At 42.0% G+C, this 15,388-nt stretch overlaps 1 protein-coding gene across 1 annotated transcript in view; it reads left to right on the top strand.

The window, feature by feature from the left end:
* MICU1 (mitochondrial calcium uptake 1) overlaps nucleotides 1–15,156 on the top strand; it is a 257,726-nt gene extending 242,570 nt beyond the window's left edge. Inside the window, exons 11-12 of the mRNA XM_058299000.1 lie at nucleotides 7,108–7,197; nucleotides 10,859–15,156. Of these exons, the coding sequence (XP_058154983.1) occupies nucleotides 7,108–7,197; nucleotides 10,859–11,019 (251 nt within the window). The 3' untranslated portion in view covers nucleotides 11,020–15,156. The remainder of the gene's footprint in view (nucleotides 1–7,107; nucleotides 7,198–10,858) is intronic.
* Nucleotides 15,157–15,388: the final 232 nt, after the last annotated feature.

Raw genomic sequence — 15,388 nt, 5'->3', positions numbered from 1 at the left:
TCATCTGGAGATCACAGTTCTCTTCCAGGCTTACTCAGGTTGTTGACAGAGCTCAGTTCCTTCGGGTTGTTGGTCAGCCAGGGTTTGCTCTCAGCGCAGTTCTTGCTATGTGGTGATCTCAAAGCCCCCCCACCCCCCCCACCCCCCCACCTCTTACAACCAGTGGGACAATCTCTCTCCTCAGTCTGCTAAGACACAGACTTACGTAAGGTAATCATTACTATCCCCCATCTCATCCCTTTTCCCTATAAAGTAACTTAATCAAGGAAAAGATGATCCCATCATAGTCACAGGTCCCACACTTAAGGGAAAAGGATTGTACCTGTTGTGTACACCACAGGGTGGGAAATTGGGGGCCATTTCAGAATTGTGCTTATCACACCAATTATAGTTCCAGAAGTTCCCACCTTTAGATTTTATTTTTTGAGGGCTTTGGAAGATAAAGCCAATATGTTACATATATATGTGTGTATGTATATATCTATATGAATGACAGTCATAAAATTTTGGACTGGAAGGGAGCTTAGAAATCATTTTGTTTAAACCTTTATGGTATTGTTTTTAACCCCTTCATTTGCAGATGGAAGAAATGACTTGTTCAATTCACAGGTAGTATGACACAAAACTCAGACTAGAAATGCAGGTCCACAACTTCTCTTTGGTATGTGGCACCCATTGCAGCTAGAAGGACCTAGAGAGTTAGATAGGGGGTTTGGTGCCTTTACTTGAAGGCAGAAATAGGAGGAAATGCACCTAATCACATGGGGAGAATGTGCCCCAGGCAACCAAGACACAGCACGAAGGCTGGAGAGGTAGGAATGTTACAAAGATGTGTGGTCTGGAGATGAGGTTTTGAAAGAAAAAAGGCCTCCTATTTTATAAATCCTTTTAAAGTTTGTGGGAGGCAAACCCCTGTGCTTCAGTTCATCACAGCATTTTATAGAAACATTAATATGTGCAGAGAATTGTTGGCTGGGATTCCTTATATTTGAGACAAAGTCATCAATTTTTAAAGTAAAATTATTCACGATGTAGGCAAGAAAGTTCAAATTCTGAAGTAAATGTTTCCTTTATGAGGCATTTTTCTCTCCAGAGACCTCGTTTATTTTTCCAAATTTAAAGTCATTTAGCAATTCTAAAGATTGATTCTGGCTTATCTACATCATTTCAAATATATTGTGATTTAGTAAATGTATATAAGGAGGAGAAAAGCTTTAGGAATTTGTGATTACCAGTGGGGGAGGGAAAAAGGGGAGGGTAAGAGAAACTGCCAAAACATCCACATAATAGTGAAATAAGGACAAAAAGCAGCCAGCATTACATCCTGATGTAGAAAGAATCAGAAAAGAATGTTGCAAGATTAACAGCAATATTGGAAACAGTATAGATTTAGTATTTATTACAAGCAGTGCTTCTTCAGGAGCCTCAAGGTATACTACTGTGAGAAACACTGAGGTTTAAGAAAATTTCAAAGGTAAACACTATTTAGTCTTCTGTATACTTTCAGCAAATTGAATTTAAATATATCAATTAGTTTCATTCTAACCCTCAGCGATTCAGACTATTGATGAAGCTGACTATAGACCACCAAGGAAGTAATTTTATAAAAGAAAAAGAGGTACTTTCTCCTCAAGATTGAAGTAAGAATAAATGAGGGTTAAATAAATTATGGTACATCCTGTCCATGGAATACTATGCAGATATTAGAGAAAAGAAAGTATTTATGTACTGTTAAATTATCTCTAAGATATATTGTTAAATAAGAAAGCAAAAATAGTATACTACCATTTGTTTGTGAAAGGGGGCTAGGGGAAGAACATGTAAACAGTTGATTATGTATCTATAAAATATCTCTGGAAGAAACTAGTGATATTGGTTACCTCTGGACAACTAGGTGACTTGGGGATAAGGTTGGGAAGTAGACTTCAACATTTTTGTACCATTTGAATTTTGAAACAGGTGAATGGATTACCTTATCAAAATTAATTTTCTTTAGCTTTAAGAGAATGAATATTTAAAGGGTGGGAGAGGGAAAAACATGTTACTATGGTAAATTGGTCCCCACATAAGACCTGGCTTTGTTTCAAAGGTTTCCTTTTAAGGACACTTGACTGGCTCACTTGAAATCTATCCCAATGCACTCGCCCCCTCTGCACCTTCTGTTCTGCACCTCCTAGTCAGGTTTTCCCTTCCCTCCTGCTTTCAATACTCTAGTCACACTGACTTCTCCACCCCTGCCTCCCATCACCCACTACCACACATCTCAAATCTGAAAGTCTCTATCTTTAATCCTTTAGAATTCCAATCCAAAACATACCTTTTACAAAATACACACTATTCCATGGTAACCCATATGTGTGTATTAATACTATATCTGCTATTTCTCCTGTGTATTTCTCAGTTTTAGCGTATTTATAGTCTCCCCACTAAACTGTGATCACCATCTAGGTGTCAGCCCAAATCACTGACTGCTTAGTGGTGTGGTAGAAATGCTTACCCTTTATGGACAAGATGTGATGAGGATTTTAATGAAACCTTGTACAGCACTGGATGATGGCAGTAAATCTTACTTCTAAGTCAGTTTCTGTGAGATGAAGTATGTAAGCCCAATCCCACTGAAGCCATCGTTTGCTATGATGTCCTGAGCACAGGTTTTCTCTCTGGTATATGCTAGTATTTAAGAGCCAGCATCACCTCTGACTGAGCATGCAGAGGGGCCATCCTACCAGAAGGCTCAAAAAGCATTATTCAGAACAAAGAATTGTTATGGTTATAATTATAGGTATATGATAAGTGCACGGCACTGCACTTGATTCCTTAAATTGATAGTTCTCCTTAATGCTGCCCTCCGTGTGCCACCCCAAAATCAGGTTGAAATGTGTGTGTTGTATTAGCCAAAGTACCTTTGAAGAAGGTACAAAAGAAAGGACAAAATGCTCTTTTCTCCCCCACCCCAACCATCAAAGGATGGACTTTAAGAAACTAAGAGAGCACCAGGGCCAAAGCGGAAATGTCTTCCCTCACTTAACCTTGGCACTCACAAGCCAGCTTTGATTTTCTCCACTGCAGTTCAGCGTGGCAGGAATAGTCACATGGCTACTTAGCATATCACCTTTCCAAACACCTCTGCACTAGGAAGAGACTGGCAGCTCCTAAATGGATCATGCTACCCAAAGCTATATCAGTGCATCAGAAACAGCTGTGGAGAAAAGTTTCCAAGGCCACCTTTGTTTCATATGCATTTACTTGAGTTGCTGTTAAATACGCCTTTTAAGTTGTCTCTGAAATTGTCAGAATGCATTTCAAGGAATCCTAAACGTCTTTCCACTGCATAGGGCCATTAGATCTGTGATCAGGCTAAAATGCAGTCTTCTCACAATACTCTTGTGTTCAATTATTCATCCCTTCCCTCTTTTCTTTCATGTGTTTTCTTTCTCTTGTTTAGGGTGACAGACTCCTGGGAGAACTGGTATTGTCCACGTGAGGGATCAAGTGACCCAGGAGGTTGACAGAAAGAGCATTAGGCTGCAAGTCAGGGGACCCAGCTCTGTTATCATCTAGCTTTGTGATCCTGGTCAAGTTATCCATATTCTTGGACCTTATCTTCCATCTGAAGTCTTGGGTTTCTTAGATTCTGTTTCCAAGTGGTATTTGGGCCCTTTTCACTCCAGAACTCTCCTTTCTGCTCTTTGACTAATGTGTTGAATAGATAATTTTCTGTATTGTAGCTTCTAATTAACATAGCCACACAAATTCAGTTAAATTGTCCAGTCATGGACCATGCCAGAGAGTAAATTGGGGGAACCTCGCACAACTCAAATTCTGCCTGAACTTTTCAAATAGCCAGATGGTACCATATTTTTCAATGCCCATTAAGCCTGCTTCCACAAATCCTTCTTCACTCAACCTAGAACTCACCCAACCCCATGTCCATCAGGCAACTGGGCCAGGATTACACAAAAGGAATGTAGAGGCTTTGCGAACCTAGGCCTTGTCCAGAGGCCTTCATGCTGCAGGTAGACATCTTTCAGAATAACACCTGGAATCCCAACCATCAGGTGATTAGCATCATCAAATAGGGGAGGCCAGAATTCCAGTATCAACAACTGGTCTATATGGGGAAGTCAGAATCTGAGGAGGGGAGTTGCTCTGCTTGCTGTGATTTAATTATAACTTTCTGATTCAGAGATGTTGGAAGCAAATATGAATGAGCCAATTCTCAGGCCCAGCTGTCAAGCACCTGGCTTGTACTTAAAGTGCTTGCACTTGTCCCAAGTGCTGCCAACTTGACAGCTCACCAGCTAGTTAAATATTTGTTCCCCCACTGATCTGATACGTCCTGGAGGCAGAACTGAAGATTGTGGACTGTGAAAGGGCACTCCAGCTAAGCTCCTTGCTGGCTGGTAACAACAGTAATTTGCATTACAATGACTTAGCAGCCCTGGTTTTAAGACCTCCAATACAGATGACGGGACATCAGAGCTCTCTTGATGAGAAATGGAAGGTGATCTATAACTCTTCTGCGAAGAGATGGCATTTGTAATGAGGCATTCTTGTTGGTGGCTTGCAGAGGTCCCTATTCTACAACCACTTAATAGCACCTTAATGGGCTTCTCCTAAAAATTGTCAAGAGCTCTCCCAGACATCCTTGATTTTATTCAGCCAATGGTTTAGAGAAAAGAGTTCCATTTTCATTGGGAAAAGGATGGGCACTGGGAATTACAGGAGAAATTGGCAGTAAGCACTCTGCCCTGAGAGAGTAGAACTGGGAAAGAGAAAGGGAGCATGGTTGCTGCTTATGGCAGTTAGAAGTGTGAGATTGATGAACAGAGAAAGAATGGTTAACAAAAAGTGTTTGTGTTTTATCTAATGCATACTAGCAATAGGTGTTCTGATCCCCTCCTCAGGACACATTTCTGTGGCGGTGAAGGGAAATTCAGTAGGAGTCATAGTGTGAGAGCATCCGGCTCCTGCTGACCTGATTCTGTTTTCACTTAGCAGTCTTCTGAGGTGAACTGAGTTTCCATACTAGATTTCCCTACTGGGAAGTATAGTGAACAGTGGTCATCATTTCAGCTCTCTTAACAGTTACTATTCTTATTGTAAATTGGCCGTCTGATTTCTGTTCCTTGTCTAGGCAGTTCAGTTAGCAAGAATCAAGTTCTTCAGAGCCCACCAAGAAAATCAAGTACCTAGACCTACAAGGCTTAAGTTCTAAACCCTAGAATTCTACCATCTCGTAGATTCCCCAACTCCCCTTTAAGCAGCTAACCACAGATTCTAGAAAACACTAGGAAACCATCCTTTGTGCTACTGAGCCACCTCAGCAGTTATCTTGTGTCATCCCCTTTTTAATATGAGAAAATGAAACCTAAAGAGAGGAAGTAACTCCGTCCAGGTCACACAGTATGTTGGCGGTGGAGCCAGGACTAGAGGTCAGGTCTTGGGGCTTAGAGCACAGTTTTCCGCTGCATTGCCTCACTCCTCTGCATTACTCTGGTCTTTGTATCTGCTGACTTACAGTCACTGTGGTGGCTGTATGGAGGTGATAGGGATAACGTGAAAGATAAATGCAGGAAAAGAAATGATAAGAAGAGTTGGTAACAGGAAATAAAGTTATAGGAATGAGATAAGCAAAGAATGCACGCTGACTCTAGTTTTAAGTACACAGTGCTTCCAGATGAATCTCATCTATGTTTACAGAGAACATTTCATTGCTAGTTGATTCATAAATAGAAACTACTCCTTTTCTTCTGAGTTTTACCTCACTTAAGAGTATGTCTATAAGCAATAATCATAATCTATTGGGGTATCTAGATCAGATTTGAGGATAGATGGGCGAGAAGGCAGTGGAAATTGCTGGTCCTGCCTGGTTTGCTTTCAGAAGAACCCAATTCTCACATGATTGCTGAATTTAACAGTAAATGTCAGAGAAAGGGAAAATGACAAGAGAAGAAATTTTCTGCTGAGGTCTGAGGGGAAAAAAAGTCTGCCCACTGACCTGGTGAAACAGGGGCCTCTGCTCATCCCAAGGGCACAGCTGGAAAAAGACAAAGGTGCTGGTGCAAAACCAACAGGGAGGAGGGACAAAGGAGCTCATCTGTGCAGGTGCTTCCCTTACTTTCAAAATCAGAATGTGTTAGCATCTCATGATTTAGCCCCCTGAGGACTGTTGCCAGCCCAGCTACTGTGCACAGTGGGTCATGAGGCAAAGAGCAGCCAGAAGTACTTAGCTGTCAGTCAGTAACTGAAGGGTAAAGCTTTAGGGTACTTAGGCTACAGACAAGCCTACTTTTTCCCATCTCCCATTCCTTTTGCTGCTTTTTTCTTTGACTTTTTGTTACCGTGTTCTTTCCACTGGGAGGAAAATGGCAAGAAGGAGATGATATTAATGTCAGACTTTTTTCTTTTTTTTAAGATTTATTGTATTTATTTATTTCTCCCTACCCCTTTGTTGTTTGCACTTGCTGTGTCTGTTCGTCCTCCTTGTTTCTTTTTAGGAGGTACGGGGAGCCGAACCCGGGACCTCTGATGTGGGAGGGAGGTGCCTAATCGCTTGAACCACCTCCGCTCCCTGCTTTGTTGTATCTCTCATTTTTTTTCCTCCTCGTGTCTCTCGTTGCATCATCTTGTCACATTAACTCGCTGCACCTGCCTGATGCATCAGCTCACTGTCTTCTTTAGGGGGCACTCTGCTCCCCATCTTATTGTGTCTCTCATTATGTTCCCTCTTCTTGTGTTTCTGGTTGTGTCAGCTTGCCATGCCTGCCCATCACGCCAGCCCGCTGTCTTCTTTAGGAGGCCCTGGTATCCAAACAATGACCTCCCACGTGGTAGGTGGGAACCCAGTCACCTGAGCCACATCCACTTCTCAGGCATTCTTAATTTACTGTATTATACCTCCTCTAGTTTGGCAGCAGTAAGAAAGAATGAAGCCTGAGGTGAAAAGGAAAAGGGGTTTGGGTAAAAGTTAAATTCTCATTTTCTTAAATATGACTTAAATGCAGTTGAAGACTTTGATATAACTGAACAGTTTAATCCCCCCATTCACAGAAAACAAAATGAAAGTCCGTCTGCTATGCTCATTCAACCTCTTTCTTCTTTCAGTGACCATGCAGCAGGTGGCCAGGACAGTGGCTAAAGTGGAACTGTCAGACCACGTGTGTGACGTGGTATTTGCACTCTTTGACTGTGATGGTGAGTGGGGCCCTCGGGAGTCAGTGGGGAAAACTGAGCCTCACTGCCCTTGAAGTATACATTGTTTATGACAGAGCCTGGCAGACAGCTTAAGCGTACTAGCCTGAGCTCCTCGAACTACCTCCTTCCCACATCACGATCTCAGTCCTCAGCATCATGGCACTGAGAAAATATAAAACCTGACACTAGTTTGTGTTTTCCATTTCTTATAATTCCAATGTGCCTTTATGACACATCTAGATCTTTATGACCATATAGATCTTTGAAATAGATACAAAAATAAATGATGACTCTTGCTGCTTGGTAGATTAGGGGCATGTGAATATTTGTATGTTTAGGAAGAAGACAGTACTGTTCTCTCCATCTCCCAGAGCACATTTCAGTCATTCAGATTCCATCAGGTTTATATTCCAGTTTTACACAGTCATCTGTTTTGTCTGTGGCCGTCTGTAGTTTAGCTCATTTATGAGATCCTGGTTCTGCTCTGGCATTATTTCTCAGCTGTGTTGGTTGATACAAAAATAATAATACTAATATTAACAATGGAGACACATTTTTGTCATTGCTTACTTTGAGCCATGTACTAAGCTGCTCATTTAAGACTTTGATGTGGGTATTATTATTAATAACATTTTGAAGTTGAAGAAGCTGAAACTCAGAGAGGTTAAATAGTTTTCCCAGGATCACAAAGGTAGTCATAGGTGGCAAAACCAAAGCCATACTGCCTCCCTCTATACTATCATATTTCCATTGCTTGTCTTGTGGCCAGGATTCATTGTTCTCCTTCTCCAGGGAGCTAGGTGAATGGGATTCAAGAATCAGCTCAAAAGCTCCAACCTGTGTGAAACCTTTCCTTTGGACCCAGCATAATGAATCACTGTAGGCTTTTCATTCCTTAACTTGGCTCAATTTTTCTGCCTTAGCGCATATAACAGTTTCTGTGTATGTAACTTAACTACCTTCCTAAACTGTGAGCTTTTTAAGGGTAGTCACAAGTCCCATTCATCTTTGGACCCCACCTAGGACCTTGAGTAGAACATCGCACATAACAGGTGTCCGTTCATGCTTGTTGAATTTAAGTTCTCTAAATCTCCAGCCTACACCCACAAACCAAGGTGCCCTCATTCTCAGATCAGGTTATTCTCTTCAGCTTCCCTGTCCAATACATGCCATTAGTCACATATGGCTATTTACGTTTAAACTGTTTAAATTAAATACGAAATTAAAAACTCAGTTCCTCAGTCTTTCTTTCCACATTTCATGTGTTCAGTAGTGGCTAGTGGCTGCTGTATTGGAGAGCATAGAAATAGGCCATTTCCATCATCACAAAGAATTCTAATGGACACCACTGCTGTGGAGGTTTTAACTTTTCCCAGATTTTGTTTTTTATTTAATCACTTCTAGGTGGTTTGAATTTTTTTTTTCAAATCATTTTTACAATTTGTGAAGCTGAGCCTACATTGAAGTAACATCTGAGAGCTGACCTGTAAAATGAATATGTGATAAAGGCAGCAGCCTCTCAGTTTCTCTCTCCTATTAAGTCCTGGGAAATGTTTCATTCTCCAGCCTTTTAGAAGGAGGCCCATCAATATCTGCTTAATCACCTGAGGAAAATCATTTAAGTCTCTCAGACTTATTTCCTTAATCTAGAGAAAAAAGGAAATACATTACATTAAAAAAATTGTTATTTCTACAAGTACAAGATCTTAGGTCAAAATGTCAGAGAACAGAGAATTCTGATTTTCATACAGACTTGTCCATCATAGAATTGTAGAGTTGTCCTCACAGATCACACATGCACCCAATGACATTCAGATCACATACCCATTTCATAGCTAACATAATCCATTCAGAGTGGCTAGCTCTTGCCTTAGGGAAACAGGAAGCAAAGCCCATAGTCGTCTGAATAAATTTTTTTTTCTATTTCAAGCTTCTTTTTATACAAAGTATAGGAATTTTGTTTAGATCTTTCTGTTCTCTTAATTACATTCTTTTTTAAAAAATATATTTTTATTTATTTTTAAAAGATACATAGATTACATAAAATGTTACATTAAAAAAATAGGGGATTCACATATGCCCCTTAATTACGTTCTTGATCATCTATTTTATTAATTATTTTTTCAGGCAAGCAAGGCTAATTTCTAACTTTTTATATTGAAATATAATATGCTTATATAAAAGTATAATTATCATAAGTGTACAGTTTGATGGATTTTAAAAAACTGAACACACCTGTGTAACTAGCATTATCTACAAACATCACATTACCAGGACTGTAAAGCTGCCTTCCATAGCTGCTTCCCAAAGGGTACCCACTTTCCTGACTTACAACACCATAGGTTAGTTTTACCTGTTTTTGTGCTTTATGTAAAGAAACCAAGGGTACTCTATTTTACATGAGGTATCCTGACTCTGAGCCATGCTCTCTTCAGCCAGAAAACATGGGCCCCTTTAGATTTTTAGGTAATCTCTACAGAAGTAAACCATTCATTCCCTCTTTCCACTCTCTTGCCAGACTGCTCATTAGTAGAGATCCGTTTCTTGGATTTCAGTTGCCCAATCACCACTGATGATGACCGCCTTTCTTTTCTTCAGGAGGCATTTATTCCCGGCCCTTCTGGTCAAAGGGCAAGACTGTTCCTCTGATGATGGAATGTTTACCTGTGAGGTGACCTCTGGTTAAACCAGATGCTCTCCAAGGTCTTCTCTAGTCCTAAGCGTTTGCCACTGAAAAGGGTAGAATGTCAGGCACTGGAAAATTGGGTTAACCAGGAGCCAGATTTTTATTTTGGTTTTCACCATGAAAATCCCTCATCACCTCTTGACCTGGATTATCGCTTCAGCCTCCTAACTGGCTCCCATATTCCAGTTGTGCCACCCTCTGATCCAGCGTCACATATGTGGCCAGAGAAATCCATCCAAAATGGAAATCTGATGACATCATACTCTCATGCTTCTTTCCTTTCCTGGTACTCCAGTGCCTGGAAGATGAAATACAAACCCTTACCTGGGAATTCAAGAACTGTGTCCTGCCAGCCTCTGTAGGTTACTTGCCATGCCCCCACCCTGTAAGTCTAACAACAATACATAAGTACTGGTAGTTTCCGACAGTCAGGCTGCTTCATGCCTGTGCTGCTGCCACTACCTGGGATACCTTCCCCATCCCACTCCTTTTTACTCAGCCAATTCCTTCTCATCCTTTGGGACTCCACTCAGAGTCACCCCTAGGAAGCCTTTCCTGATCTGTGCTGATACCACGCCCAGCCTGGGTTAGATATTCTTCATCTATGTCCGCATAGCATCCGGTTTACCCCATTAGAGCATGTGACACACTCTTGAAATAATTTCTCTCCCACAAACCTGAGAGTATTTCAAGGTCACAGACAAAGTCTTGTTTATCTCTATTCCCAGATCCTAGTACAGGACCTGGCATATAGTTTATTCTCATTCAACTTTTGTCACACATACTTCACTATCACTGAATTGCAGGCAGAAACATCAAGGAAGGGCCAAACCCGTTCATTTTTAGCCAAAAGAATTGAATGGGCTATGAGAGAAGCACTAGACTTGGGAACCCACATTGTGTGAACAATAGGATTTTCTCTGTGGCTTCGTTCCAAGGCTTTCACTAATCCCTGTTGTTTGCCTCTTCCTGTAGGCAATGGGGAGCTCAGCAATAAAGAGTTTGTTTCCATCATGAAGCAACGTCTTATGAGAGGCCTGGAAAAGCCCAAAGACATGGGCTTCACCCGCCTCATGCAGGCCATGTGGAAATGTGCACAGGAAACCGCCTGGGACTTTGCTTTGCCCAAACAGTAACAGAGTGGCAAGAGAAGGCCACTGCCTCCATCCCAAGCGCCCTGGACCCCCTCGAGCAGTGCCTAGGCACACTTCTGGAAGTAGTGTTCCCTTCCTTCTGGAAATGACCTCAGGATTCTACCAGCTCCCCTCTCCTTCCTTCCCCCTGCCACTGTTCTGCTAGGCTCTGAGTCTGTGCAATGATCATTCCCTTAGGTTCTCAAAAACACGAGCAAGCCCTAAAACCTCAGGCCTTTGGCACCCTCAACAGCATTACAAAAACATTCTTTGCTTTTCCCTCCTGCTAGTGTTTTTGAGCTGCAAGTTGGGAAAACCTCTGGCAGGCAAAAGGAAGTCTATGATGAATGAGAATGAGAATGAGAATGACCCAGGCTGGCAGGAAGCTGGGCCAGAGGAGGGATCTCTGTCCCTGCTCCAGGAAGATGATGCACACAGTGGGAACTGAGCAAGATTTGGGATTTAAGCAGTCACTTCGTGGCTTTTTCCGCTCCCTTCTATTCCTCTCAGGCTCCCTGAGAAGATTCCTCCATGACTGTGTTTAAGGAGCAGCAGTGATTGAGTTCATGTTCCCTGCAAGTGCCATTTCCCCTCCCGGAGTGAGCCTCTGAAGCCGAGGCCTAACTCAGAGCCTGTCTGCCCTCTGTCTTAAACACTTGTAAAATATCACTTTAATTAGACTAGTTTGCAATAAATCCCCCAAAGGCTCCTGTCTCTTTTATTTTAGGACCCTCTGGGGCTCTTTTCATTCTACTTCTACACTGGGTTTGAGATCCTGCCAGCAGCAGACCTGTTTTCTTCCTACAAGAATCTGGTTCCTCCTGATGAAAGACAGTTTTAGGCACAAATGAAAAGCAAGGGCATTTGGAGTTTGCTGGTGGCATTGTCCCAGCACAGCTTGGTTAGCGTCTCATTCTGAGACAAGTCACACAGTCATTGATTACTCAAGTCTCACGATAAGCAACTATGATGGGGTGAGGTATGCGAGGAATCCTCTGGTATGGTGGACCTGAATTTTAAAATCCCTAACAGGCAATGTACAATGGACCCAAGTTCCAGTTACAACTCTGCCGCTAATGCACTGTGGCCTGAGCAAATCATTTCCCCTTGAGGGCCTCAGCTTCCTCTTCTGCAAAATGATAGATAAGGTTGAACTTAATGGACTCTAAAGTTTCTTCCAAGTTCAAAAGACCCTGCTTCAGCTCTCTTGCAGGATTCCTACAGCCTCCAGAAGCCCCAGGTGACTGCCCCTGGCCTGGCAGTGTCCCAAGTCTGATGTAATAGAACCACTGCACCAAAAGCCCAGTGCTTCCTGCGGGGTCACTGACTCTGAGTGTTGGTAGGAAGTGCTTGTCAACCAGAGCAGAGCAGAGTCCCGCACCTGGACCTGGGCTCCACGAGGACCGGACCAACCCCAGCATTTCCTCCAGGGCAATTTAAGAGCCTCACTTCCAATGTCCTTTCTAGGAGCAGATTAGATTTCCTCCCAAAGGAGTTTGCCACTCACCTACCTCATTTATCTTCCACCCTTTCCTCTCTTGGGGTGTCCCTAGTATCCAAGTATAGGCTTTGTCTTGCTTATTGCCCCAGGCCAGAGTCATCAGCAAATTGTGAGCTTTTCTTAATTTTTTCCCAGAATCTCAAAATAACGCCATCAATCTTTCTCCTTTCTCCAATCTAAAAGAGAAGCTCCATTCATAGCCTTTGTGAAACACTCATTTCCCTACAAGAAGAGATCGGCCGGTTGGCTCAGGTTTACTGGATGCTTAAAGTCAGAGCATGGCAGGGTTGAAATCCAGGGCCAGGAGCACCTATCACAGCTACATGGAATTCCAACTGGACTCAAGTAGCTCCTAGGAATGCCTGAGGAGTCACAAGAGGTCCGAGTGCTCAAGCTGGGCTGGCCACAACTTTGGCCAAACAGGGTAAACATGACAAGTGAGATGTCCAAGTCAAGTCACCCAAAAGAGGCCACGGGCCTGCGAGGGAGGAGACCAAGACCAACTGGGATTGTAGTATGCAGAATTTATGGGGTGGGCTGGGAAGCCTTTAGTAACAAAACTAATTTGTGCTTCTCTACCTTTTATTCAAATTGTTTCTTCTACCTAGATAGAAAAACCTTTTCTTCCTTCTTGGCAACTCAACTTAAAATGTCCTCCTTACCGCAGGAAGCCTCCCTGATCCTCTCCCAGACAAGATCAGTGGCCCCTCCTCTGCCCCCACAGGACAAGCTGCCCACCCCTACACAACTACTGTAATTTCATGTGATTCTGTGAGATTGTAATCCACAGAGTTCCACCCAAAGCAGTGACATGATGAAAGAAACAGTCTACCACCAAAAACCAATTTAGAAATAACTCTTAAACACTGTAAAAGTGATAGTAGCAATGCCTCAATAAATTCTTCTCACCGAAAGCAGGTCTCTACTTCTTAAAAAATAAATAATAAATAAAACTCTTCTCCAGTTCTAGCTCTTAGACTGTTAGCCCTTCCTCACCACCACACCACTTCCACTATCTTTTTTTCCTCCAGATTCTGCATTCTAAAAACCCAAAGGAAACCAAAGGAGGAGTGAACGCAATTCAGAAGGGACCCAGACTGCTAGGTTTGCTCAGCTTCCTCCAGCAGGGAGTTATTAGGGAAAAGGGAGCTTAAGAATGTGCACAACCTTTAAAAATCTTTGTTTCAATAGCTTTTAGAGCTCCCTCTAGTTTTAGGTCTAGGTGGAGCCTAAACACTAAAACCAAAACCACAACTCGAAGCACCCAAGAACAGATCCAAGCAGCCACTGCTGCCAGTCAGACTGCTGCCAGCAGTTGCCAGTTTTCAGGCTTCAGCTGCCACCTGCTGGCAAGAAGGTTCAGTGCAGGGACTTGATGGCCTGGAGAAAGGATATCCCAGCCCTAGCCCTGAGAAGAGCCCTTCCCAGGGGCCTGGGTGGCACGGAGCTCAGAGATGGAGCATAACCATGCAGATACACTGTGGGTGTGAATATAATTGGGAGGCAGAAAGGAGCAGTACTGCTGAGTTGTTCTCTGTGACGCCAGCTTATGGGGAGTTTTTAGCAGCAAATGAAAGTTTATGAGTCACTAGTCATTCTATAAATTTTTACTGATCAGCTGCTATGTGCCAGGCACGGAGTGAGGTCTTCAAGGAGTTGCCATTCCAGTGAGGAAGGCAGAAGAAAAGAAGCAGTAGGGGTAAGTAGAGGATGCTGTGGGAGCATTGAGGAAAACAGGCCATCTAATCCAGACTTGGGAGTTGAGGGGAGGCTTCCCAAGGAAATCATTTCTCTTTTTATTTTTTTGAAAAACTGAGACCTGATAATTGAGTAGGAATTAGTAAAGGGGATGGGGAGTGTCCAGGCAGAGAGTAGTGCACTAAAGTCCAGAAGCTGGAAGAGCATGTTGCATTCAGAGAGCTCAGGAGAGTATCCAATGTGAACATGGAGTGAAGAAAGATGAGGTAAGGGAAGTAAGCCAGAACCTGGACCATTTAAGTACAATCAAGTGAATCAAGAATTGAGATGGCAGTCATTCACAAAAAAAGATAAGTTTGGAAAAGATGGGCATTTTAAAACATTTAAATAACTCATAGGTTGTATAGAAAAACATGATGGAAATTTGAAAATGCTTAGAAAAATGTTTAAAATACTACATATTAAAACTTGTAGGACACAGTTAAAGGACAACATACAAACTTCTTACGAACTTCCCTACTTGTTTAGAGAAGGTAAGCTGGCAATTAATTGGCTTGGAAAAAGAGCAATGGAATGAAAACCCAGAGGGGGGGGGAAAAACAGCAAAATGAATATTAGGAATTTTGAAATGCAAATAACAGCTAAAATAGCAACTTAAAAAGTAATAATAAAATGAGGTCATAAAGCTTATGACAGCATGGATGAACCTGGAGGACATTATGTTGAGCGAAGCAAGCAAGACACAAAAGGACGAATACTGTATGATTGTGTTACTATGAACCAAATATATTGTGTAACATGTTGTATGATTCAAACAAAAACTTATTTGTATCAGTACATTTAATTGAAAAATGTATGTTTTTATTCAACTGTTTTCTTTTTAGTTTTTAATTGTATTTTTAGCTATTAAATATACAAAATAAACTTTTTTTTTAAAAGGCGATAATAACTCTGAAATACTTAATGCCAGTGAATTTGAAATGGATAGTTTCCTAGAAAAATATAACTTACCAAACAGACACAAGAAGAAATATTTTTAATTACATTTTTTAAAGATTTATTATACTTTTTTTCTCTCTCCCTCACCCCCCCCCCCCCCGCCCAGTTGTCTGCTCTGTGTTCATTTGCTGTGTGTTCTTGTGTCCACTTGTATTCTTGTCAGTGGCACCTGGA

Source organism: Dasypus novemcinctus, chromosome 6 (assembly GCF_030445035.2).
Source record: "Dasypus novemcinctus isolate mDasNov1 chromosome 6, mDasNov1.1.hap2, whole genome shotgun sequence".
In the NCBI taxonomy this organism is placed as follows: Eukaryota; Metazoa; Chordata; class Mammalia; order Cingulata; family Dasypodidae; genus Dasypus; species Dasypus novemcinctus.
Note: the sequence above shows the minus strand (reverse complement) of the source record. Positions and strands in the feature narration are given on the sequence as shown.